General features: G+C 49.8%; 1 protein-coding gene and 1 long non-coding RNA gene across 2 annotated transcripts in view; one reads left to right on the forward strand and one right to left on the reverse strand.

Annotated features, from left to right (window-relative positions):
- Nucleotides 1–25,856, reverse strand: part of LOC143422297 (uncharacterized) — a 346,242-nt gene that overhangs the window by 309,408 nt on the left and 10,978 nt on the right. The gene's annotated exons all lie outside the window — the stretch shown is intronic.
- Nucleotides 11,507–25,856, forward strand: part of Toy (paired box 6 protein twin of eyeless) — a 28,677-nt gene continuing 14,327 nt past the window's right edge. The window contains exons 1-4 of the mRNA XM_076892789.1: nucleotides 11,507–11,677; nucleotides 20,662–20,914; nucleotides 21,200–21,380; nucleotides 25,153–25,429. Coding sequence (XP_076748904.1) covers nucleotides 11,665–11,677; nucleotides 20,662–20,914; nucleotides 21,200–21,380; nucleotides 25,153–25,429 — 724 coding nt within the window. The 5' untranslated portion in view covers nucleotides 11,507–11,664. The remainder of the gene's footprint in view (nucleotides 11,678–20,661; nucleotides 20,915–21,199; nucleotides 21,381–25,152; nucleotides 25,430–25,856) is intronic.

Genomic DNA, 25,856 nt, shown 5'->3' on the forward strand with positions numbered 1-25,856 from the left:
TAATCGAGTTAAGCAAGGTTAAGCAGCGCAATGGAGTGATTGAAAAAAATGTAATTTTACGTTTCACGTATCGGTGATTTTATATCGGTGATTTTCTTAAAATTAAAAAATCACAAAAGCAAGGTACGGATAGAAGAAAATTTTGGTGCACCACTAAGAGCCATCATTTTTCACCCACTTAACCAATTCTCAAAGAGATCCTACTTTTCCAACCAACCGACCAGCGTCCATTTAACGTTTTCCTAGGGACCCGGAATAGTCCTTGGACTCTTGTCAAGGAATAGAATTTGAAGCCTCATAACCTGTTGACGAGAATCCTTTGTATCGAACGGTAAGTGTATACTTTGCTTAAGACGGCCAGTTTCTGTTAAAAAGGCAAAATTCTGCGAAACAAATTACCGCCAGAAAAGAAGAAATAGACAACGAAGGGGCATATTTGTAGGAATTCTTTGGATTTTTACCGACAGACTGACATGCGCGCGAGTGTCACGAGTTTGGGGTTCCTTCTATTAAACGTTTTACTGCTTACACTGAGCGCCACGACGAAAAGGATGCTCCGTTAATCTCTTGAGAGGCGAATTTTTTTGTAATATTTTTAGTCACTCGATATATGTAAAATGGAACGCAAAATATCATCGGTACTGTTACACGGAAGGATGTTTTTATTGAAAGCAACTTTTAATTTACAGAAAATACCGCATACGTCGGTATCTCAGAGGAGGGATCAACGACCGAAATAAATGAGAAGTGTCACTCAAACGTCGAGGCATAATTACACAGGTACATCTATCCGCTACTCGTCTACCTGTTCCACTCTAATCTGGTTATCTGGTAATCGGCCGACTGTCTTCGCCGGCTTTTCCTCTTCCACCCGGCGCTCTTTTTCCTTCTCTCGAAACTCTATCTATAGCCGAGCCGATAGAAAAAATATCGCCTCGCAAACTGGTTTCCCCGCAGGCATAAATCTGTCGCTGACACTCATCCAGAAATATATCGCGATACCATCATCGTTTATCGAGAGACGCTCGAAAGATTAACATTACAAATCTACCATTGACGACCAAATAAAACAGAGTCGTATTTAATAGCGAGAAATAGCGACGCCTCGGATTCCTCTACGTGGAAGATACATTTGGTGGCAGCTTTAACAATCTCGAGAAACTCGATCCATTCCCAGGCAGGTCGATCCCCGTTTTCTATTAAGCACAAAGACATCAAGGTTCGATTTCCGACACCCAATATGTCCAATCTCGACTGCAGCCTGTTCAACATCAATTGGCCATCCAACGCAGCTTCCTCGATCGTGATCGACATGACAAATGATCCCTCTTTTAACTTCCTACCCGATCTCATCCGGAGATACTTCCGTTCTCCAAATACGCGGTCGCGTACGTCTTCCATACGCGCGCATCCGCATGATCGATCCAATATTTATCCTGTCTACGTGCTCTCGTGTACCGGAAGGAGTAATCTCGAGCTGAAAATTTAATCTCTCAGCTGAGACTCGCCACGCTTGATTTTTCTCGCAGCAGCCTCTGCGCGAAACACTTTCGAGCGGATGTCTCGGAGGACGGGAACTTTCGTTGAATGGCCCGTGTGCACACGTCGATGCTCCTGGCCCCGATCGATTCCTCGTGCCCCGGCACCAATTAACCACGGATCGGTGATTAATTGCACACTCGGTCGAGTACACGTATTTAGCGGCGTCGCTAGCGAGATCGCCCCGTACCCGGTGGTTCTGTCTTCGTTGTTCTTCCCTCGAAAAGTTCCGGTGTCGTCTGACCGTTCACCGTGTGGGCGTAGACCGTGTACTACCTCGAGCGTTGGTTTCGTTGGCTTTTCAAGGGAAAAACACCGGAGGACGCGCCACGTCTCGCGATCGTAATCGTGTCTGTGCTTTAACCAGAGGGTGAGAGGGGAACGGAGCTCGTACCGCTAACGAGGTGGCAACTGCTTGCTTGGGAATACCTTCTTTCGGTGCCATTTTAGCAGCTATTGTAAAGTGCTCGCTTTCCTTTTCATTTGATAGCTATTCTGTTTTATTTATTTCTGTTTTATATTTTTGAATTAAAGAAGATTCTATCGAAGAGCGTTATGAAGGATCGTACGAAAAGTTTCTCCGAAAGTCGAGCGAACCGTTGAAACAATTTCGTCGTAGGCGGAACGCGCGACTACCGTGGCTGAAACGCAAACAATTATGAATATTCGATGGAATCAACAGGCAAAAGAGAGGGAGAAGCGCGTGAAACTAAAAATTGTTCATTATATACGGTAATTAATATTAAAATCGGGCATTCATCCGGGCGCTGAATAACGCCGGTGCGAGGAGCGACGATTGGCAGGAAAAATCGGGCCACGCACGGGAGAAAATAATTAACGGCCGTGGGTAGAGTCGGTTGGCTTTTTTCTTTTTTCGTATTCCGCGTCGAGTGCCTCGCCGAATGGAAGGAAGAATCGTTAGGAATTTATAGCCGAAATGCGTGCGCGACACATCGTCGCGGACCATTATACACTCGGTACGGACGTTACGTGCCGCTTGTCGTCGGTAACGATCCTCGTTTTTCCCCCTTTTCTTTCTCCTCGACTTTTTTTCTGAAAGCGTGCACGTTCTCGAATCGGCGCCTCGACCACTGCCTCGGACGAGAATTAAACGTAGAGTAATTGGAACGTAATTCCGAGACACCTGTTCCCAAGGCGAAATGTGTCGACATCGCGATACGATCGAACGCGGGCTGAACAATTTACCTTCGAGCGTTTCGTGCCATTTTCATAACAATTTCCACGTACCAAAGACGTATCTCTCTTTCTTATACGCAAGTGGAACAGGTCAATGGCAACGGCCAATGGTCCCGCGACGAAGGGAATTAAGAGAAGAAAGTGCGAGCCCCGCGTGCAGTAGTCTAAGACCGGCATCGTTCAGCCGTTCCACTCGCGCGAAAACTCTCGATGCACGCGTGCTCGTGCATCCCATGGCAAGAGAGAGAACGAAACAATGACGAGTCAGGGTGTGGGGTAGGGTTGGGAAGAAAAGAGAGGCACGTGGTGCGGCAAAGACACACTCGCACACATGCTCGAAGGGGCACGCACGTCGCGGGTCGTCGCAGGTCGTCGCGGGTCGCACAGAAGAGGTGTGTATACGCGCGCAGAGAGAAGAGAGTGATGCACAGGAGACGCACAAACACACGCGCGCATAGACAGAGGTACGGAGCGTCGACTTACCTCTCGGGGCAGAAATTCGAGCGAGCGTGGCGCCGAGGGCAGAGAAAAGAGGCAGAGGCGGACGACGACGGCCGCGACGGCGTTGCGTGCGAGAGTGGCGTCGCGACGCCGGGCGTCGGCGTGCGTCGCGCGTAACCCCGCGCCGGCAGAACGGACAATGGCGTCCCTAGCCGCGATCCAACGACAAAGGGCGCCGCCCCCGGCTGGCTCCGCCCATATCGCGTCGCGCGACGTTGCTCGTTCGATTCTCCTGTCGAGCGTCCCCCACCAGACGGTGGTTAGACCGGCGTCGACGTCGCTGTTACTCTCTATCGGGTGGCGAGGAGCGTGACGCTCGCTCCACCCATTGGCACGCTCGGTCTCGTAGCCACCTCGGCTCCTGCGACTTTGCCCGGAGGCGCAGCAACCTCGCCGAGCTCTATAGCCTATGGCCCAAGCCGTGTCGTCCGTGGCGAAAGAAAGAGAGGGGCAGAGAGAGAGAGAGAGAGAGGGAGTCGGTGGTGTGCGTCGAGAGCGAGGGGTGGGGGTGCCGAAATCGTGCGGCAGGGATCTTCGCATGAAGGAAGGCAGACTCTGGTGGTCAATCGGGCGCCGCGTACCGCAGCAGTGACGCGTCACTGCACCCCTGTTTTCGAGTCGCACGTGTTTCTTTCCTCTTCACCGACGACCGACGCGTTCAATTGTCCCGTTCTCTGCGTTCCTTTGCTCGCCTTCCCCGCGAGCCGAATATCTACCAAGTATCCTGCTGCTGGCCGTCGATCAGATAGAGACGCACTCCGGTTCTATCGCGTCGCGTCGATACGCGTCGAGATCGAGAAGTCCTCATCGTCGTCGTCCCGGAGATCGTGGTCGTCGATGTTTGCTGTGCCGATTTCGCAACGGGAGCCAGTCCTCCCCGTTTAAGTCGATTCGCAGCGACCGCTGCAGTGGTGGATACCAGACACGCGCCACTTATCGTTTAAACTGTGCAATTCTCAGTGATCAGTGAGACCGTTTCTTTTTTTTCATCATCATCATCTTCTTCTTCTTCTTCTTCTTCTTCCTTTTCACTTGGTCCAAGAAGATCCGCGGAGATCCGTCTCGGTTTCGAGAGGTGGCGAGTCGAGACGCTCGAACAGTAACGCTGGTCGGGCTGCGTTCGGAAAGTGTTGTGAACATCCCGCGAACAGGAGACACGTAGCTGCGGATTGTGCTTTTAGCTGGGGACTGGATCCGGCCTGACCACGGCCATTCTCGACACGGTACGTTTATTTGCCTATGTTCATTCACAATTATCGACTCGCGTCGCTCGCGGACGCGAATCACCCACGATCGAGGCGGCAAATTTCGAAGTTACTAAATCGGAGCGTATTTGGTTAAACGATGAGTTCTCGCACGAATTTTTCGAGGAAATACAAAAATTCTGACGTTTGTCAGTTGATCGCGTATGTTAATTACACCTTTCTCTTCGTCTCAATCGAGTGTCTCAATGTGGAATTTGAAAAATGTTGCAAAATCTATATTGTAGGTATACTTCGTCAACCCTTCGGTTCCGGCGGTAACGATTGTCATGCAAAATTCTTCAATGCGCGAATACTTTTGCCTTCGATTAAATCACACGATATCCTGGTTCTATTTTGTGCTAGAAAAATTTTTAATATCTTACGTCTTTGGAGTTTCTATGGCGACGGTTGCCGACGGCGTATTTTAGGGGTTGCAAAGCTATCTGCTTGTTACACAGCGCAAAAGTACCCGCATCAATTTTTATTCTAACATTTTATACGATTTCCTAAACAAAAATCATTCACGAAACTCTTTAGAGAATGCATTTCTACTGGCAATAAATTATTGGAGCAAAGCGTTTTGCATCCCCTATAGCGACAAGCGTGATCCTTCCCCATTTTATGTCTTAATTCGACGAGACTGTTGATCGTCTCGTCTCGAATCAGCTGGAGAACGAAATTTTTTCCCAGCGAACGTAGCCTGGGCCCGCAGAAAAGTGTAATAAACCGGGACAAACGTAATAACTTGATAGCGCGACGAGGCTTTTCAGCCACAAATTGCGCGTCCCGCGATGACGCTGTTAACACTCCGGTGCCTTATTGTGATCGCGGAAAAAACGCTGTCAATTGAAAGTGAATTGCATCGGATTTATCCCGTGGTGGGGCGTGATTAAATGACGCGGCCGCTACGCTTTGTTATTTACCGTCGAAAATCTGCGCGAGTATCCCAATTACCTTCTCTCGTCGAACCAAGGAAATAAAGGTTTTGTTCACGTTAATGCGCTGAAATTAAGACTAAACAAGACAGGATAGGATAAATTCTGGGGCAAAAATTCGAGCTTGTACGCACCCTTCGAACAAGCATAACTTTGCGTACAAATGCAGACGAAATTTTGGAGTACAGAAATAACCAGTACGAAAGAGTATTTGTTCAGATAGACTGTGTAACTCGTGCCGCTCTCGCAAATGTAAAATTTCAATCACTTTCGAATAATGATCCAGTTAATTGCAACCGTACGATAGATTACGTATCGCTGTAGACTGATTAAGCGTACGCGACTTTCGAACAGTGTTCCGCGCGAAGGGATGCGAGCAAAGCGCATCCTCTCCATCGGTAAAGTAGTTCAGCTAAGATAATTCCACATTAAGCATCGGAATCTACTTAGCGCGTTATCGAGGAACGATCTCCGTCGAATCGGGGACTCGACTTAACTGGACGTTTCGTTACGCGAGTATCTCGAAGCCGGATCTCCCGTCGCTCCGCTCGCGTCTTTCGAAGAAGAACACGCGGCTGAATCAATTGCGAAACGAGACAGTCGGGAAATCCTATGTCGCGTCGCATCGCGTTGCGTTTCGCGGTGATCGTCGAGCTTCCGTCGGCGATTTTCTCATCTCGTTGCGACTCGAGCATTTCGGTACCACGTCTCTCGCGAGTGCATTTCGAACAAATAAAATGAACAATTGCCCTATATAAATAATTTATCGTCTCAGCTGTTCGAATTAGGCATCGCAAACGCCTGTTCGTCTTTATAATTTTTACGCAAACGTCGCGTCCGCGGTTAAGGGTTGCAACACCATCGCGAGAGGGCGAAGAGGAACATCGTGCGGCGCTCATTGGGAATGATACAATCTCGGGAAATAACAGATGTCCTCTCGTCGTTCTCCCCAAGTGCTCCACAAAGAAAATGCTGTCGCGTACCTCGGAGATTTCACGGACAGAGCCCTTTGTCGCGCTCGAATCGCCTCGAGGGTGCGGACAATCGGTCCGTCGCGGAAGATTCGTCGATACAAATTAGTTAGCAACTCCGCGAGCCTGTCTGGTCGCGCGTAACGCGTCTGATCGAACGGATTATCAACTATTGTTGAAACCTGTACCATCCACGTTGCATTGTATCGCGCGATGCATCGTTTAAAACGCGTTCTCACAGCTACGAAGGTTAATGGACGTGCGAAATTCTCGACGAGAAATTCTCCGTGTTCCCTTCTTCCGATATCGCGTAAGATCAGGAGAATCTTTGCGCGGGTGATTAAAAAAGTGTTCGACGTCCTTTGAACGGGTGTGCGCGATGTTGGGTCACGTTTACGCGCGGTGGAGGGCATCCACGCCGCGTCTTTTGCGTTAAAGTAATCGTTCGTTCCGCCTAACGAGATGCAACCCGTGCGGGGGATGTTGATGTTCGGTGCCGCGCGAAGTTAGCCGCGGGTCGTATGCTTTTAACGAGAGCAGTCACCGGCTCGTTTCCCCCGGTATCCATCGCGTTCCGCCGCCCGACGGCCCTCGAACACAGAGGGATAGTATAATTTCGTGTTTATTTACTATGCCCCGTGGACCGGAAATTGTCAGGCATTAGGTTAATGCACAAAAATCCTCGCCGCGTTTAACGATCCCCCCGTTAACGAGGCCGCGAAATGGTAAGATTTTCCACCAAAGGAAAACCGTGTGCCCGCGCGTCTAATTGCAAATCGAGCGTCGAGGATGTCGTTACGCGGACGTGCCCCCGCGCTCACCCCTCGGCGCGCCACCCTCGCCGCCTTTGAAACTCATTTTTTACGAGCTCCGCGCGAGGACGAGGAACGCCGCGGCGGTAATTTCTCGCGTAAAACGTCTCGACCCGCGAAATGAAGTAATTTAATGTGTCGCAACTTCTAAGCACGCCCCGGGAAACCGAAGGAGCCGAGTAATTAGTAAACTTCGCGCGGGTTCGTTTCGTTTCCCGCGCGGTCCCTCGAATCGCGCGGTGATACGTTTATCCCGATTTCGATCGATTTCGACGCTCTCGATCGTCGAACGCGAGGCAAGGAGAGAAGCGAGCGTGGAAGTAGCTGGAAAAGAGCAATCGAGTCGAATTCGAAGGCGCGTTCCCGTCGAGGAGCAGGTTTCAATTAAACGTGCATTATCTATTTATCAAACGAGCTACGTGCCCGTTTAAAGGCGGCGAGCGAGTTACGAATATAATCGACTACGTAATTAAAAGGCCTAATACGCATCGGAGAATGTCGAGGCGTTTAGAGGAAGGATGAATTTTGACTACAGACAAAGTGGGTGATCGATCGACGTCGGCGATACAACTTGCACATTTCGATCGCGCCGGATCGTTTGTAAGCGTCTAGTGACCCCTCGCGCCGTGCCGTTCCCGCAACGCTTATGAAAGGAGTTAATGATCTACGGAACGGGCCGAATGATAATTAACGCCGGCCGTAACCACCGGCGTGATTAACCGTGATGAACGAAAGCGACGGTGGAACGCGCGTAGGTGAACGGTCCCGCGGCCCGTTCGTTCTAAACTCGCATCACGGATCGTCGAGGAGCATATTTAACTCGACGCTGCTGGCGAACACAGCCGCTGACCGCAGCCATCTCCGCGACGCGAGTGTTGAATTACACACGCTCGATGGTAAAAGCTGTTCTTGCTTTCAGCGGAACAAACGATTTCGTGCGCCGACACACGCCGATCGACGCTTCGTACCTGGCCACCGCGCGACGTCTTCTTCTTGCCGTTGCAAACGAGTTAGAACGCGTGTAATCACCGTTGCGACACGTTCACGTTTGATCGGTCCTGTCTGTAGTACAATTCGCGCGATAATGTTATCATATTTTGATCGCGATATGGTCCAAAGAGGTTGTTGCGAAAGATAACGATTCATTTTTTCTCTTTAAAAAACTGTTGTTAGTTGCGCACGCGAACCGCCTTCTTCGTCGGGATGATCATTTGGTGTACACCGTTTTCAATTATCTACGATATATTTGGCGACAATATTTGTCATTCGCGTATAGGAATATCGTAGATATAAGTGTTTGGATCAATATACCTCTATCATACAAGGTTTGTCAATAGCTTTGTAAACACATCGCGCTATCGTCACGCTAAAATAACAAATGCCATATACATGCCAGTACCGTGGATGTGATACGAATAATAGCTAATGAGGACGGTACATATTTTGCGAGCAAAAGTCGTCGCAGTTTTCGAAGTAGAGAGAGAGAAAGAGAGAGAGAGAGAGGGAAAAAAGAAAAGTTAAATATCGCTCTTAAAGTATATCGATGCGTCGATAATCTATTTATACTAACGGGGATCGAACGAAATTTGCTCGTTCCAGCCGCGCGTTTAAATCGGAGCTCCGAACGGCGGAGGGTGTCGAGCGGACGATAAATTTATGCGTGACCTAATCAAGCTTGGAAAAATGGAAAAATTTACCGCCGACACGGCCATGTTTATTATTCGCCGCGGCGTTATTTATTTTCTGGTGCACTTTGAAATTTGCTTTTCGGCGAACCAGTTTCGACGCTGCCAATATTTGCCCCGTTTCGTGCGCCCTCGCGTCCACTCCCACCCCCCCCTGCGGGGCGCGCGCGCGATAATCCCCTGAATTATGTTCTTTGAAGCGGCCACCGTTTTGTATGCGTGGAAGGGCGCGTGAAAGAGCGTGCAGAAGTACAGAGATCGAAATCGAGTTCTCGTGATTTACCGTTGGCTTATGAAATCGCTCGCGAACAATATTGCCCGGTTATTTTTGATAGTCCGCACGGTGATGTTTCACGCGGAAACATTGATCTGCCTTTACGCGAGGCGCCCCCTCCGCGCCGGATCGGCCGCCGAAAATTCACCTTTCCCCGTACAAGCGTCCAATTCGTTTACCCCCGTGTCCTTTTTAATGTATCGCGATTATGTTGACGACAGATTTACGAGCCAACATTTTCGTTCACGTTTCCTGACCAGAAGAAGGATCGCGATGAAAATCCGCGCACAGTTTTTAATTCGTACAACTCGTTCGATTCCTGGAGAGTTCGTTACACTTGCACCATCGATACTATAAATTTTGTTGCGTCAAATAGTATCGAAAATTTCGAAACAACGAAACATTCAATTTGCTGGTTGCTTAGATTCCTCACTGATCGGATTCCTTCATTTCGCAACGATCCTCTTGTACGATCGTCAAAGACGCCACCTTCACCCTTTCGAGACCTTCGAGCCTCCATCGCAACAGGCGACAGTCACCTTCCGCGGTATCACTGCGCAACATCCTGGTTTTAATTAATTTATGCCGACTAGAAAATCCGTCGTCAGCCAGGCTGGAGATCGTAGGAGACTCGTGAGGCGGTTGGTTTTGCAACCAGGCAACATTTCGCTCCGTTCGTCCGCTTGGCTAACAAACGGCATTGTTCGGGAAACGCGTCGCGAGGTTAAGAAATTGTTTAAGCATACCAGCCGATGTGTCGACGGGTAGACGCGCGGCAGGAACGGTCGTTTGTATTCAGACGTCTAAGCGCCTTAACGATCGGACTATTTAACGTGGAAAAGCGTGAACACGCTTCTTTCGCGCGGCGACCACCCCCGCGACGGTAAATCGCGAGGAGCTCGTTTAAAATCAAGTTGTCGGCGGCGGTGAAACGTGCCCGTTCCTCTGTCCGCCTGTACCTTTTTAATCCATCGGGGGCCGCTTGACACGGTAATTCTTGCGTTACCAACTCGCCGGCTCGGCTGAAAATCGCGCGCCAGCTCCCAGTCGAAATGCAATTTTAAAACGGAAGTCGTCATGCGGCGAACGCGCGAGACGTTCGCCGCGCGTGAAAGCGGCGAGTTCGAGACGGAACACGGTTCACGGTGTTTGCTCTTTCCTTCGTCGAGAATACTCGCTGGGAAATCGCTAGGCGGGATATTATTCGCGACGAAATCCGAGATTCCGGAAAGGAAATATTCCGCGTCGAGTTAATTTTCTTGGCGACTCGAAAGGAGAAATATTTTCATTGTCGAACTATAACGTACAGTTTCTTTTTTTTTTTTTTTTACAAAAGCGGTACAAGTTTAATTTGTAAAGTAATAAATTTTGGCGCGTTCTAAGGGAACATGTTCGTCGATTAAAGTATAACGCGAGGTTTGCAAGATGAAAGTATGATACGTGTAATGAAGGTGGTTTACTTTGTTTGAAAGAGGAGACATCTACATGAAAAGCATTGTGATCGCTTTGAAACGGGAGCATGTGCTTCGTTTGCCATGAATAAACACCAGCCGGTTGCTGGTAGAACAACCGCCGAAGCTTTCGCTTGTAAATCTTATGCATTAGCCTCCTCTGCCCTTGTGACTTCCTGTTGTCGGCTCTTGTTATAAGATTGCGACGCGGTCGTGATTTTCTTATTTTCCACCTCACTTTTGCCTTTTTCGATGGTCCATGCACAGAGTGTCACTTCATTAAGGATCCCATCAGCAATGCGTAAATACACTAGGGTAGAGTAAAAATACATTTTGCGTGGACGTTCGTGAAACTGGAATAGGGAACTCGTATACCATAGCTAATTCTTTTCACGTTAAATATGCATAGCAGAAGTTCGCATCCAAGTGCTTCAGGACCGAACAATGTAAATTTAAATATAATACAAATTCACAGCTCTCACCCTTAAGTCGCGTCATACGCCTCTATTCAAATTTGTCTTCCATCAGCTTGGTATATGCATTCTATTTCATTTCAACAAATTAATATCGTTTTCTTACCACTATTATTATCGCAACAGATTTAGCCCCAAAATTGCAGAAAAATCCGCACCCCTCTCCCAAAATCGTGACATCAATCGTCCCCTAAAAATTTCCCCGGTCAAACCCAGCATTCCTTCTCAGACATTCTATCCCAGCGATTAAATTAATGGTCGACAATCGTCCGTTTGTTTTCTTTTTTCCCGCAGCACTGTGTTAGCGTGGCCGGAGGTGGCGGCGGCGGCGGCGGCGGCGGCGGCGGAGGAGGAGGCGGTGGCACGGTCGGCGGCGGTCGGCTGAACCTGCACCTTCGTCCCTGCGGAGGCGGCGGTGGCGGCGGCATCGCCGGAAGTGACAGCGCTTCGGATTACCCGCCAAGTGCTACGGCAGCGCGGAGCAGGGAAGCGGCGGCGGCGGCGCTGCACGCGGCAAGGACCCTGTTGGGCGCGGGGGTGGCTAACCCTTGCTCGCCCACCCCCGAACCGCCCTTCTGGAAGATGCCACATAAAGGTTGGTCGTACGCGCGATTAACAACCAGTCGCGTCGGAGATTCGCGGACTCGTTTTTTGCTCGACCACGCGAACGCGTCGCGAGCGTCATGTAGCCACGCGACGTTAAACCGAGCTCGATGAAATATTTCAGATGGAAGTGGCTCTATCTACTTACGACCGGTGTTTGCTCGGAATCGAGGAGAGATTTCGTGTCGAAAAAGGAAGGGTAAACGTGTCCCTCGAAATGTAGTGGAAAGACAAATCCTCTCCTCAGTCGCGGGACTTGTGAAACTGGAAGGTGGCTTTGATTATCTGTCATTCGGATACTGTATCTGGACGATCCGGCTCTCGTATCTCGTCGACTGTGCTAATAGAAGGCCGTTACAATACGGGCGAGCGTCGGTCGCCTTTCGTATTGTCAGCTATCGTTAGCGTCAACTTAGTACCGTGTACCGTGAAACCCGAGCCGTCGAGATTTTATTTTTTATTAATATATGGATGGGACGGACGATGCGTCGTACCTGCATGATGGATTTCCAGTTGTCTCTAACCGGGTCCAGGATGGGAGGGTCCGGTTCTTTGAATCGGTTCGGGACTTCGTCTCGATACGAATCGTCGACGCGCGCGAGGTCTTCTCGGTTTCTGGATCTGCTCGATCGTTCGATTCGATCGTAGATCGTAGATTCGCAACAACACTGAAAGTATGTCTCCTATAAAGTTCGAACGTCACCCACGATGTAACTTCGCGCTAATTCGAGCGAGTGACCTCAGACTACTTTTGGACAGGGTTGTACGTTCACGCGACGCGGAGTACCGTAATTAGCAGTGTATCCTTTCTAAACGCGTCTCAATTTACATCTTGTTACCGTTTCTCCGTTAACTACGGGCCGGTGTTCGTGTGCCCCGCAGGATTCATAGGCGGTGCGGATCGTACACCGCAGCGGGTCGCATCGGGGGCGAAATTTGTGACCTTCGCAATGAGTTATACGAAGGGGCGAGGAAATACGTGTACGCTTATGGGCTTAGGTGGGGCTCGCGGTTGCCCCCGGGGTTAGCCGGGTAACCCGACACGCCTTTTCTTGGCTTCTGTCGGGCCAACAGCCCCTTCAACGAAGACTCGACGCCGAAGGGTGGCGCCTTTTACCTAAAAACCCTCCGCCGATTCGGTGCCACCGACTTTCCCTCGTTCTACCCCCTCGGCCGTCGTCGTTACTACACAACACTTGGCACAAACGGTGTAGTATTGCTTCGGGTCTGGCTGGGTCAGGCGTCGGCTTTAATAAACGGAGAGAGCGCCTACACCGCTAATTTGTCTCTTCTTTCTACGCTTTCTATAGCGGTTACTGAAAATCGAAGGATAATGGCGGTGAGATCGAGTTCTTCGCGCGAATTTTCTGAAATCCAAAGGTAGAGGTAACCCTTCGAAGTAGTAACAAGATATTTGACACTATTATTTCACTCGAAGTTGTATTTCGTATATTTTAGTAGCTTATAAAATTAGGGTGTTTGAATACTTCCGACAGCAGAACCAACTGGACGTTATCATCGACAGGGATCTACGCACATATAGAGAATTTCGGCTAGGATCTCTCCCAACCAAAAGTTACAATCTCTCCGCTAGCTTGAAATCCAAGTCCGCGCATCAATCTGATAATTCCCATCAATTTCAGTCCGTTAAAATTGATATCCCAGCAGCAGGTCTGGCTTAGGTCAGCCTGCGCGCACGAGGGGTGTGTATGTTTATCCGAAGTTTGGCCGGATCGTATTACGTTCGGCGATCATAATACCCGAGTTCGAGTACAGAAGAGTTCTCTCCCCCTTGCCAGGGGGTGCAGCTTGACCGAGCGAAACTGTAGCCGTCGACGCGCAATCAAACAACCAGGAACATGGTTACTTCGGTCTTTATCATTTCCGTAGCTCCGCATCTGCTGTTTCAAATTATTATTCTTCGTTTTGTCTCTTGTCGTTCTTTCATTTCTCGCGCTATTTAGTCGCGCGTTGGTGCGCACAGGGTGCAACAACCTTCGCTTTTACTTTTCTCCAGTGTACAAGGAACAATGTGTCTACTACCCTTACCCTAATCTTGCTGTAGACTCGAGAATAGACATCGTTTGCACGTACAACGAGCATCACGAATAGCTGCTAGAAACCGACAAATACCCCTGCGGTACAGACGTGTGCGCCGAGGGCACCTTTCTCTATAATTCGTTCTTTGGGTTCTTCATCCCCTTCGTCTCTCCCTCTCTCTTTCTCTCACCTAGTTTGCCCCCGTATAGAAGCAGCCCCGTAGCTATTGGAATCAAACGGCCGATTCACGAGAGCACTTTATTTCGTGCTAGGCTACAAGATTTGTTAATGGTTATGGGCGCCCGTGCCGGGCGGCTCGCGTGCCAACCGAAGCTGCGGAGATTACCTGCGCCGGCTTTTCGAGGGGCAATAAATGTCGAGGGTGCGGGATTATCCGCAGCGAGGCAATAGGATATCGCTCGTAATGCATCTCGAGATTTCCCAGTTCCTTTCATTATTTATGTCGCTGGCATAAATACGCCGGTGGGTGGAACATCTCCTGTCCACCCCCACGATTGCGTCAAGCGCTATGTTCCACTTGTTCGGTTAATTTCTCGCGACTTTTGCAAAGATCGATAATCCAGTGGCGAGGAGGAGTATTCGTACTTCTTTCCGAGCGATTTGTCAAAAATCAGACCCGAGAACCGAAGCGGAGAAAAGAAGAGTAGCGAGGGAAGAGGAACCAGTGTCTTACCAGGGACCTTAAATTACCCGGCGCGCATTTAAATACCAATTACGTTACCAGCGAGTTCGCAATTATAATTAAGGAACGCGCGAGTGTAATCATCCGACTACTAACTTCGATGTCGCCGCGGTGTACCGCGGTTTCTCCACGGCACGGTGCGGTTGAAAAGCGGCGAGGATCCTCCTCGCGCGATGCCTCGCGGCTTTAATAATAAGAGGCGCGGTAACGAGAGTATACGCCGTTAGGATGGCGTTGCTTTCGCTAATTCAACGCCGCTTCTTAACACTGGCCGTAATGAATTCCGCGGAGCGAAGGAAGCTGGAGCGAGAGGGTGCAGACGTTCGCGGTTATCAGAGGGCGCGCGACGGATGTAGGGCGTCTCGCTCTTCCCGCGATTCAACTCATTACAGAATGTATGCCCCGCACGCCATCTTTGATGTCGCGGTAGGACGCGTTCAGATGAAACTCTTGCCTCCTCGTAACCCGTAGATTTAGCCAGAAACGCTTCGAGCAACTTGCCAGAGCGAATCCTCTGTCTCTCTCGCTCCCACCCTTTCAACCCTTCGTCCCAGCGATGTGATAATAACGTTTAACGAGTGTTATATACATGTACATCTCTCTCTCTCTCTCTCTCTCTCTCTCTCTCTCTCTCTCTCTCTCTCTCTCTCTCTCTCTCTCTCTCTCTCTCTCTCGAAATAAATAAAACGCACCATGCGCCGTGGTTTTCCCGCGCTACTTCCCTCCACTTCCGCCATTGACGGTGTTCGAATGAATGAAAGGGAAATGTTTTCAGGGAAACGCGCGCGACCGGGATATTCTTCGTCTAATGGGATTCCGCTTGTTACGTCTTTGAACGTTATTAAGCCACGGAACGGCGATCCTCGGGGCGAGGACACGCTTTTCGAGTACTCCCCTATGAATGCCGCCGGATGGGAAAAGGGGAAATTTTGTTATTCACATTTTTTTTAGAAGCCTCGTCTCTTGTCGGAAATTCATAATCATTGGCAAATTTCGCGTCGAAGAGGAAGATTATTTCGTTATATTTATAGGTGGAATCCTGTTATACCGTCGAGACAATACGATTTACGAACAAACGTGCGTCGTAACTGCGATTAACGCTGGTTGTGTCATCGTGTGTATAATTAGTCCAGTTGTTAACGTTCTGTTGAGTAACGTTTCTGTGTAGCATTTTTAAGGGACGAAGTAGATTCCACGTAATATATCGAAGCTTTGTTACTGTACGGTCGATTAGCTGAGCTCCCTGTTTGACTTGTATTACCTAATCTGCGGAGCGTTATTCGCCGAACGAAGAATCAGTGAACTTCAATTTTGTTCTTCTTACACGAATCGTTTTGTCGGTTTATTTTTCATATTCTCTACACGTTTCTTTCAACAAATAAATTATATATATGCGACAATGCAACAGTTCTTTAATAATAATTCTTCAAAAGAATACTACTCGTCACGAGTGTCTTCTCTATGATTCTTCTGAAAAGTGGCTGATAAATGTTTCCGATTTAAAACGACTTTCAGTACACCGATAACAATCGTATCGATAATCCTCGCTGAGAAACACGCGACGTCACGTAAAGATAAAAGAATCCTCGATGGATGAAAGAGCTCCGCTGTGCATACAACAAAACGCATCGAACGATCGCGGGGACGCGTCGCGAAGTACTCGATAACTTTCCCGCAACCGGAGACTTGGTCGCCGGCTCGAGTAGTTCGCATGTTTTTAACGAGAATGGCCTCTGAAGTATCGCGATATCGAACTCTCTGTACGCGCGGAGAGAACCAGTCGCGAAACTCGTTACATTCGATTGAATGCGGCTCGAAAACGCGCCGGCTAATTACCCGCATAATATTATCGCGTCCCATTAAACAAACATCCTGACGTAAACTTTCCGTCATCGTTGGGAATTGGAGTGGCGCATTAGCCGGTTCGCTGGCCTGTTTTGTTTCTATTATCGGATAACGATCAATCGTTCCTTTCCAGCATCCGCGGCTGTTCGTTTCGTTGTTTCCCTCGAGGGATCCAGGTTTATATATTTACACCGCGTCCACGCTGCTCCATCGTGTCGTGTGCATGCACGCGAGCCGCCATTTTCTGCAGTTCTCGTCTCTGGCCGTGGCGCTGCGAGCAGTTAGATCGAGCCAGGCATTTTGGTCCTGGGACCAACGGTTTACGAGCGGGGCGGTTAGTCTCGCAGCCTTCGGGTTGGAAACGGCGGGAATTGCGGTGGAAATAAAGAACCTCGCAAACGGAACGTGCATATCGCGAATGCCGCGCGTTGGTAAAGAAATAGTGTCGTCGCTGCGCGAGCGGTTATTGCTCGTTTAGCGTTCTAACGCGTGGACTAGGGTACACTCGAGGGAAATGTGGATTCTTTGTTAACCTAAACAGGGAATATTTCTCCAGCCCCGACTGCTCTTCGTCTCGTGAGAATTTTTCAACAGGGTGATGGAGCATTCTGCGCGAGACTGTTCATGCGTGGATATTTATTCACCTTGTTACCTCATTAATTATGGATCGGTTAGCTTCCTAATGTTTTATTCAGTCGTACGTCATCGAAGTAGAAAGTATAAGATGCGAACGAATACAGGAACGAGAAATACTAACAAAGTCCGCGTCGATATCGTTATTGTAATCGTTTCGACGTACCGCTGATTCCGTTCTCCGAGACATTCCATCGAATTGAACGCTACAGTCAAAGATAAGTAACGTGTCGCGTAAAAAGAAGGCTCCCGGCAGCAACGAAAAAGTGTGTTTCGTCGGTGTACCTTAACGGCGCATTGAACGTGTTAATCGACACGAGGAATGTATTTATACGCCTTAAACAGCAGACACAAGTATTTCCGCGCTTAAAGAGAACGAAATAGCAGAATTTCCCCGCTCCCTCGCTTCTTGTCTAGGGTTGGTAGCGTCAGGACGGGTAGGTTCAGGGGTTGTTTGGCGAGGGTGGTCGGTCACGGGGCGGAGGGAGGGCGGGAATGGTTGGGAGGCAGAGCGCGACGGAAGCTAGGGGCTGGCGGAAGTGGGAGGGGGCTGAACGAGGAGGAAGGGTGCCGCGACGTCGTGCGCCGGCAGGATGGGATTTAATCTGTGTCCCGTTTCACGCTCAGCCAAGTGGAACCTTTTTGCCTCACTTTGCGGCATGGCTCGCTTTTGCGCTGGTCGTCGCGTAGATTAACGCGAAATTATACATAAAGAATGTGTGTGGACGGCGTGTGCACGGGTCGTCGGTGCCGGCGCTACGGACGATTCGCTCTCCTCGCGTGAGACCAGGGAGAAACGGGGTGGGCGAGAGAAAGAGAGGCCGCTTCTACTTTGTGCGTTGCCTCCAGCCGGGAGGCTCTTTCCACCCCCCCTCCGTCTACGTGTCCGAGTCACACCCTCTTTGTAATGAATTAAATTCGTGAAAAACCAGCGGCAAGGCTTGTGTTGTCCCACCAAGCGGAGACGCCGGGGTGTTCTCGCGACGCCGGGATTTTCGTTGCCTCCGACGAACGTTTATTTTTACGACGAATGAGTCCGAAAGGGAAACAGTGGTACCCGGGGAAGAGCTGGGATGGGGCACTCTGATTTTCGCTCGATCTCCCGCGTTCTGATTTTCGATGTATATTTAATTAAAGTTTCTCAGACCCTTAATATATGTTCTCGATTAAATAATTTCTCGCGCGCGTTAAAGACAGTTCGGTGGACGCAGATCCGCGTAACAGTGGCATCTTGTTGCCACGAAGCAAAACGTGTACACCGCAAGATAATCTTTCCGCGAATGAAAGGACCACTATGTAATATTGGATAGACGGGAATGTTCAATTCCAGCCAGTTATCTTTGAAGATGGCGCGTGATGCGCCAAGAGGAGATGCGCCCTATGATGTCTCGTGTGCATCGAGAACACGCGTACCGTGCGTCTCTGTTGGCTCGTGCATTTACATACGTGTTTATTGAACTGGTCGTCGAATGAATATTCAACGGGCGTCCGCGACGGTGGAGCGGAATTTTCGAAGGATAGCCGCCATTTTAATCGGATCAAGGAAAATGTCTTAACGTTATGTCGTTATCGTCCCCTTTACGCGATATGCATAATCGAACAGACATTACACATCTTCGCCAGCCGGAGACTGCCTTGGCCCTTGACGCTGTCGCCAAAGTGCCGCGTAAAAATGCCCACATCCGTAAACGTATCTCCTTAATCGTTTATGCAAAGTTCTCGTTTACCTTGTCCCTTGACGACACGATTCAGATAGGCATCCTCGATGACGACTGATCAGGCGAGTGCAAATTACCTACATAATTCCTGAATTGGTTGCAGTTGCCTGCCTGTTGGCGAGTGTCATTTTTAACCGCGTAGTACGAAAGGACCTGTCGACTGCGACCGATAAGTCGGTTAACAGTCCTTGTACTTGTAAATCCTTTCAGGATAATTTTAGTTGCGTTGCGTTCAACGTCGATCGTTCATTCTCGTTCTCCTCTTTTAAGATGAATGCCAATTCAAATAAAAGAGTCATACGACGAGGTGTCTCAAAGCGATGATGCGGTCGGGGGGAAGGATAAGTGACACATAGTTGCGGAGGCGGAAACCCGTCCCCTTTGAGCGTGAAATAAGCACGAAACGCGCGGAATCTCGACCCTCTCTTGACGCCAAGCTAAAGGCTGATGAAAACGCCCGGTGTGCTGCGACGTTACACACAAAGTGGTTTCATACGGCGCCGTACAGCAACCGCGGCCAGACCATTCAAATTGCGTTTCAACTATTTCTTGTCGTTCCGCGCGACGCAAAAGCGGGAGATTAATTAAATTCGTTAATTGCAAGATGCATTTAGCGCGAGCACCGACGACGGCCTCGCCGCGGTCCCTGCGCCCAGCCGTGTGTACCCCGTAACAGTATGACTACAGGGTTCACCCCGGCCTTCTTCTTTGCACGCTGACGGCGTTACCACGTAAATTTAGAGAAAGGCGAACGACAAAAGAGCAAAAGGCCCACTTTGCGCGTCCACTCCGCGTTCTCTTTCTTCGCAGCCCCTAAAAACGGTTGATTCTTTGCCGACGCGAATGTTAACGCGTACCTCTCTCTCTCTTAGCCGTCGATTCCTGTGAATCCTCGTTGTCGCCAATGCTGGAGCCGCGCGGTTATTTTTTCTTCTCTTTTTTTTTTTTCATCGATTTGACTTTTAAAATACGTTTTGATAAATTGACCCGGCACACGCACGAGTAGTCTGATTATTTGCGGTGCGTTTATGTCGTTAAAGTTGACAAAAGTTTATTGATTTTTGCGAACGTGTCGACGAAAAACGAGTTAATTGTGGTTACGGGTATTTCCATCGATTAACCAACGCAAATATTGCCAGTGTACTCTTTAGTGTTTGAAACTGCGCCTCTGCAATTGTAGACTGTTGCAATTGTAACGAGTGTCGCGTAAATGGAATTAACAATGGCGCTCTTTGTTTTTTAAATATTCGCGGTCTACCTTTGACAACCGATCTATGTATCTTTTAATTAATGAAAGTGCTCGATATTTGCGTGTATATACCCCTGTGGCGAAATATCTATAAAATAAACGAGATGTTACCCTGGCTGGCGGTAAATGTAGGGTCGTGTTATTCGAACATATCCCTCTCGACTTAACGATCATGCGGTACATGCACCGTTCATACATTACCGCGAAACGGTACACGTACGAGGATTAACCATTTGCGGTTCAACTACGTCTTCTAGGTAATTTCGAGCGCCATAATCCTACCGCGTCTGGAGACGTTAACTACGGGGAAGAATGCAGAATACATACTTTTCTTTCTTCCCAGTCTTTCATTCGTTAGCTTTTTAAGTATCTACTTTGTAACGCGTGTTAACTATTGTATACACAGAACCTACATTAACCCCTTCCACGCGACAACAATTCGAATCGTGAAAACAAAAAAAAAAGAATAATCACTGGAACATCGTCACCGTTGTTTCATCGCCTCGTGTCGAAGGGGTTAATCGCGCGGTCGAACGTCTAATCTCCGATGCGCGAAGCCCGCAGCCACGTTCGAGCGTTGCCAATCGGGAACGTAACCATTATCGTGGCTCACGGTTCGTCACCGCCTATCTGTGTCCACGTCGATGACGACGATGACGCTGCCCACGCAATCAGACTAATAAGAACGTGGTGTGCGCGTACGTGTCGGACACATATGGCCGGTGTTTGCCCGACCAGACGCCCTGGCTAAGTGACAGAATACACGTTGCGCGCGTTTTGATTCACAGAGGAGGACTTGATGCACGGGGGTGGTGCGGGTATTGGCGGGGGTTCTATGGTCGGACAGAACTCAATATTTGGGTGCTCGGCTGCAGGACACAGCGGGGTTAACCAGCTTGGCGGTGTTTACGTCAATGGCCGGCCATTGCCAGACTCCACGAGGCAGAAGATCGTCGAGCTGGCGCACAGTGGTGCTAGGCCCTGCGACATCTCGCGAATACTGCAAGTCAGCAACGGATGCGTTTCCAAGATCCTTGGCAGGTCAGTTGTTTCGTTGTTTTTTTTTTTTTTTTTATCGTTTCACAGGAGTATAATTGGCATTAAGAATTTTCTTTCATCGAAGGAGGACAGTATCAAATGTTTTACGTGCTTTATCAACGTTCGTTTGAACGAGGTGATAACGTAGCAGTCGATGTTACAAGTTCATTAATCATTTTTAAATGATTTTTCTCCGGTTCGTCTATATTGACTGCGATAGATACAACGAAAGTGCACGTAAACCGTTTTAATGTTTTTGTAAGCGGAGGAACTGGTCTGTTTTTTCAGGTACTACGAGACCGGTTCGATAAAACCACGTGCAATCGGCGGTAGCAAACCACGTGTGGCGACCACGCCGGTGGTCAACAAAATTGCCGACTACAAACGCGAGTGCCCGTCGATTTTCGCATGGGAGATCCGCGATCGACTTTTGCAGGAGGGCGTTTGCAACAACGACAACATACCAAGTGTAAGTATATGATAATTCTTGGGAACGACCTCATTTTCAACGTAAACGAGTTTTTTTACCTGTTGTTTACCGCGCAGAACTACTTTTTTCAATCCCTGACGCTCGATTACCTATTATCAATTGCTTAGATTTCTTGACAGATACATCTATTTGTATTCTTGTTTGCCTAACGCACCGTGAAAGACGCGACGGCAGAAATTCTCCTCGGCTTCGAAACCTACAAACGCCTGGTTCTCCCCTCTGTGGTCGAAGAAAAGTCTCGACGCGTCCCTCGCGCCCTCACCTTCGAGCTGCCCCGAGCATTCCTCTCATGCCAGCGCGCAATTAGCAAATGACCGTGTATCGGCGAAAGAAAAGCGCAATGACTCCTGCGGAGTCGCGTTCCAGGCACGCAGAGAGAGAGGGATCGGTCCAGTAGCGGGATGCTCATTCGCTTAGACACAGGAGGAGTTGCTTTGTATGGTGGCGGCGGTTTATCAGGGTGCGCAGCCGGTCGGTACTTACCCGTCGGATCTGGCCACTCGACCCTAATCAAAGTCTCGTCAATACGATCAGTCGGGGAGGGGTAATCGGTCCATTACGCGGACCTCGGTATTGTCCACCCTCCAGTTGGTTCCTGCCGCTCCGTTCTCCCCCTCCCTCTTCATCTCGAGGAATCCACCGAGCCGTTCGTCTTCCAAACATCCTTTCCACCCTCGCGGGCATCGATATTCCACGGGGCGAGCCTCCACCGCGGTGAACACCCCCCATCGCGTCGTTCCGTTCGATCTGTCGCGAACCACGGCTCGTGCAGGTCCTCTTCTCTTTGCGTCGAGAAGAACGCGTTGCCTTCGACGTTGCCCCAACGATTCAGGGTGTCTGTCAGGAATACCGAAGGGGATGGCACGCGTTCGAGTCGTTATCCGTCGGCTCGTCGAGGAACCACTCGCTTTTGCCTGTTCCCTGGGAACAGAGGTGGTACGAGAGCGACTAGTCGTAGGGTGGGTGGATCAATCAGCGTGGCTACGCGCGCGTATAAACACACACGCGCACCCGCTGAGAGGAAACGAGCGCGGGACAGAGCGAGAAAGGGCGGCTCTGTTCCGTCGATCCTTATCCAGCCTGCGGTGTTCGGAAAGAAACGCGGGGCTCGATCGCGGTACGTTTCAGCTTTTAACATCGGGGATCGTTCTAATGATCGCGTAGCCTGGTTTGCGGGTGTAGCGGATAGATAGAGGGTAGCTGGTAACGGCAAAGAGAGGATCCTGATAGGATTGTCTGTTGTACGTTGGATTGTTGCCGGGGGAGGGAGGTTCTCGATTGTAACGGTTTTGATCGGTCGATCGGTTTTTGCGGTCTTTCGAACCGTTCGATGAAAATGTTCCCTGCTGCTGCAATGGGTGTATACATATAGACCAGTGGGTGGTGGTGGTGGTTCGCGAGGAATCGCGATGCTTGAATTCGGGCTGCGTCCTATCGAAACTCGCTCGAGCCTCGACGACTGACTGCGAAATTATTTTTAAGTTGAAAGCAGTAGGTGCTTGGGCTAGGCGCGATCGATATCGACGCGCTGAAATTCTGACGTTGCTAATACTTTCCAATACCTTCGAGTTTGTCACGATCGAACGTAGCGTCCCTTATTAAGCTAACGCCAAGTTGGAATGCAGTTGACCAGGCGGAATCGGTGTTTCGGGTAACGGATCGATGATCGTACCACGATGGCATCTTCGATCGGTCAACGGACCACCGATGACGACGATTGTCTCGCGCAACGGACGAACGACGTTAACGGTAATGACAGCAATGACGATGATGGTGGCGGCGTCGGCGGTGGCGGCGGTAGCGTTGGCTGTTGCGGTGGGTACATATCGTCCGCGGCAATGGGGTGCGACGGGGTTAGTCGCCGACGAGCGGATGGAAGCGGGTAGAATCGGGGTGAATGGGATCAGTTAAGCGTGTTGCACAATTATTCGTGTCCGGTCGCGCGTGTAATGGTCTGCATCGGCGCTGCGGCTGTTGTGCGGCGAGAGCCGAGTGGAAGCGGAGCGTGGAGCAGGCCTGGTTGCCTTGGCTCGATGATGGAAAGCCTAGCCTGGCTCTCTTCGATGCTGTATGCAGTTAGTCTGGAAACGTCCTTTCCGTGCTGCGCCGCGGCCATTATTCCGCAGGATTGAGACGAATCTTGCGATACGAACTTTCCACGGTGCAACCCTCCGAGTTACTATCGCCCCTTCTCACTCTCTCTCTCTCTTCTCTTCTCTTGCCATTAGATTGATTCTGGTTTAGAGACGGTGGTTATTCGGTTTGCAAATGCCACGTCGCGTTTTCTTTGGAATTGGACGTTGCACTGTAAAAAAAAATATATTGCAACTATATTATAATTTCTGTACGAACTCTTGTACTGTATATGAACGTTATTTGTATGCCGTTTAAACGTTCGACTGGCACCGCGCGCGTGTTAAGCGTGTTTCGCTTATTACAAAGCTTAAGGTTACTCGAGGATGGAACGCGCACTCGACATCGATCCCATCGAGCCGGCAAACAAAAAGCGCGATTGAATTTATCGGCTTTTATTCAGCGTAATAACGCGGGCCCCCTCTCGTGCGTTCTTGACCTGTACCCAGCCCCCGTGCAGTACAGGCTGAACACTCGAGGCAACAACGTGGTTGGCACCCGACAGGCACGCAGCCATTATTCTGTCCAGGTCTTAAGTCGAGCCACGCGAGAAGGATCGTGGACCCTCCCGCTCTTTCTTTCGCCCGTCGTACCTTTCAGCAAAAGCCCGTAATTAAGAAGCTTCGCTCGATATCGTTCATCCACGTCCGCACAACGACGCGCGAGGGATCCATGGGAGAGAGAAGTGCAGTTCGGCTATGTTCGACCTCGCTGGTGCACCGTCGACGACTCGTCGACGGTTTTCGGTGGTGGATGAGGTAAGGTGAGGGGGTGGATGGGCGTCGAGCGCGCGTAGAACACCGAGACTATTATGTACGAGAGTCGAGAGCACAAGGCTCGGCCCCCGTGGCTCGTTATAACTTTAGAGTTAGCCAGTGGTTCGGTCGCGGTACAAGGTGAAGAAGACCGTGCCACCGGCGCTGGTTAGGGGAGCGAAGAGCCATGGAAACCGTTTTATGTAATAATAATTGGATGGCGGTGTCCTTTCATCTGCTAGTCTCTCCCTCAGCGTGAAGGTCGGTAAAGAGAACGAGCGAGAGAGAGAGAGAGAGAGAGAGAGAGAAAGGGAGGGAGAAGGCAGGGGTCGAGAGGGGTGGTGAGAGCGAGAGGACACCGATGTAACTATGGAAATGATTGTCGCGGGTGGTGAGTAAAGAAGCTGTGGAAACTTTCGAGAGCGTTGTCCACACTTGTTCACGACCGACCGTTTTTTATGCGCGTCGGTCATTAATTAAGCGCGAACGGGGGTGGAGGTTGGAAATTTCTGGTGGTCGATCGAATGATCGTCGCTCTACCATGGATGGCGGAAGGTTCGATAAATTTGACGTGATCGTAATCTTTGCCGGATTGATTCGTTCGGGACTTGAAACTTCTCGAGGAGTTCTTTCCTTTTGCGGAAGTCATTAGAGGATACTCGCGCGGCGCTCGAGTTGAATCGACAAAAATTTCGTTCCCGAGCAGGGTGAAGGGTGAATAATCCTCGATATTGAAAGTCGATTTCAAACCCCATTTCACACACCGATCCATTAATCAACCGGTTTAAATCGAATAACAAATATCGATCCAACTATCCATTCCACCCGTCCGAGTTCTAATGACGACCGATCGTTGTCCGCAGGTGTCGTCCATCAACAGGGTGCTGAGGAACCTGGCCTCGCAGAAGGAGCAACAGGCGGCGGCGGTGCAGGCGCACCAGGGTGCCGAGAGCGTGTACGATAAGCTACGGATGTTCAATGGCCAAGCTGCAGGTTGGCCGCCAGCCTGGTATTCCGCAACGCCCTCTCATCATCCCCTGGCCACGGGAATTCCGACGGCTGCGACCCCCGGCTCTGGCCAGTCGCTGCTACCCGGCAGCCAGCTTCACGGTCGCGACGATTCCCTTCTCAAACGAAGCGGTGAGTCCCAATTACACGTTAATTGCTAAGTGCGAGGCGCGCCGTCGCGCGATCCTCGTCCACGCGTCGCGTCGAGGAACACCGTTTCCGCCTCCCTGCTGTCGACGCCGTCGTTTAACGCCCGATCGTTTCCTTGTCGCCGTTACAATCGCGTTCGATCGTAAGAGAGTTGTCGAAGTCGTGGTCGTGTGTGAATTCGAGGCTAAACTTCGGTTTGGTATAATGTTTTTGAGTCGATCGCTCGAAGGCTGATGTCTTACGGTTATTTTTTTCTCGATTTTACGTAGATATTTTTCGACGAATATGATTGGAATAATTTTTTGCGTTGGTAGATTTGTAGAAGGTATTACATTTCAATCGAGTCGAGTGTACGATCATTTGCATAATTTTGTTATATATTAAAATCAATTCATACTAATTAACGTAT

This window comes from Xylocopa sonorina, chromosome 3 (genome assembly GCF_050948175.1).
Source record: "Xylocopa sonorina isolate GNS202 chromosome 3, iyXylSono1_principal, whole genome shotgun sequence".
Classification (NCBI taxonomy): Eukaryota; Metazoa; Arthropoda; class Insecta; order Hymenoptera; family Apidae; genus Xylocopa; species Xylocopa sonorina.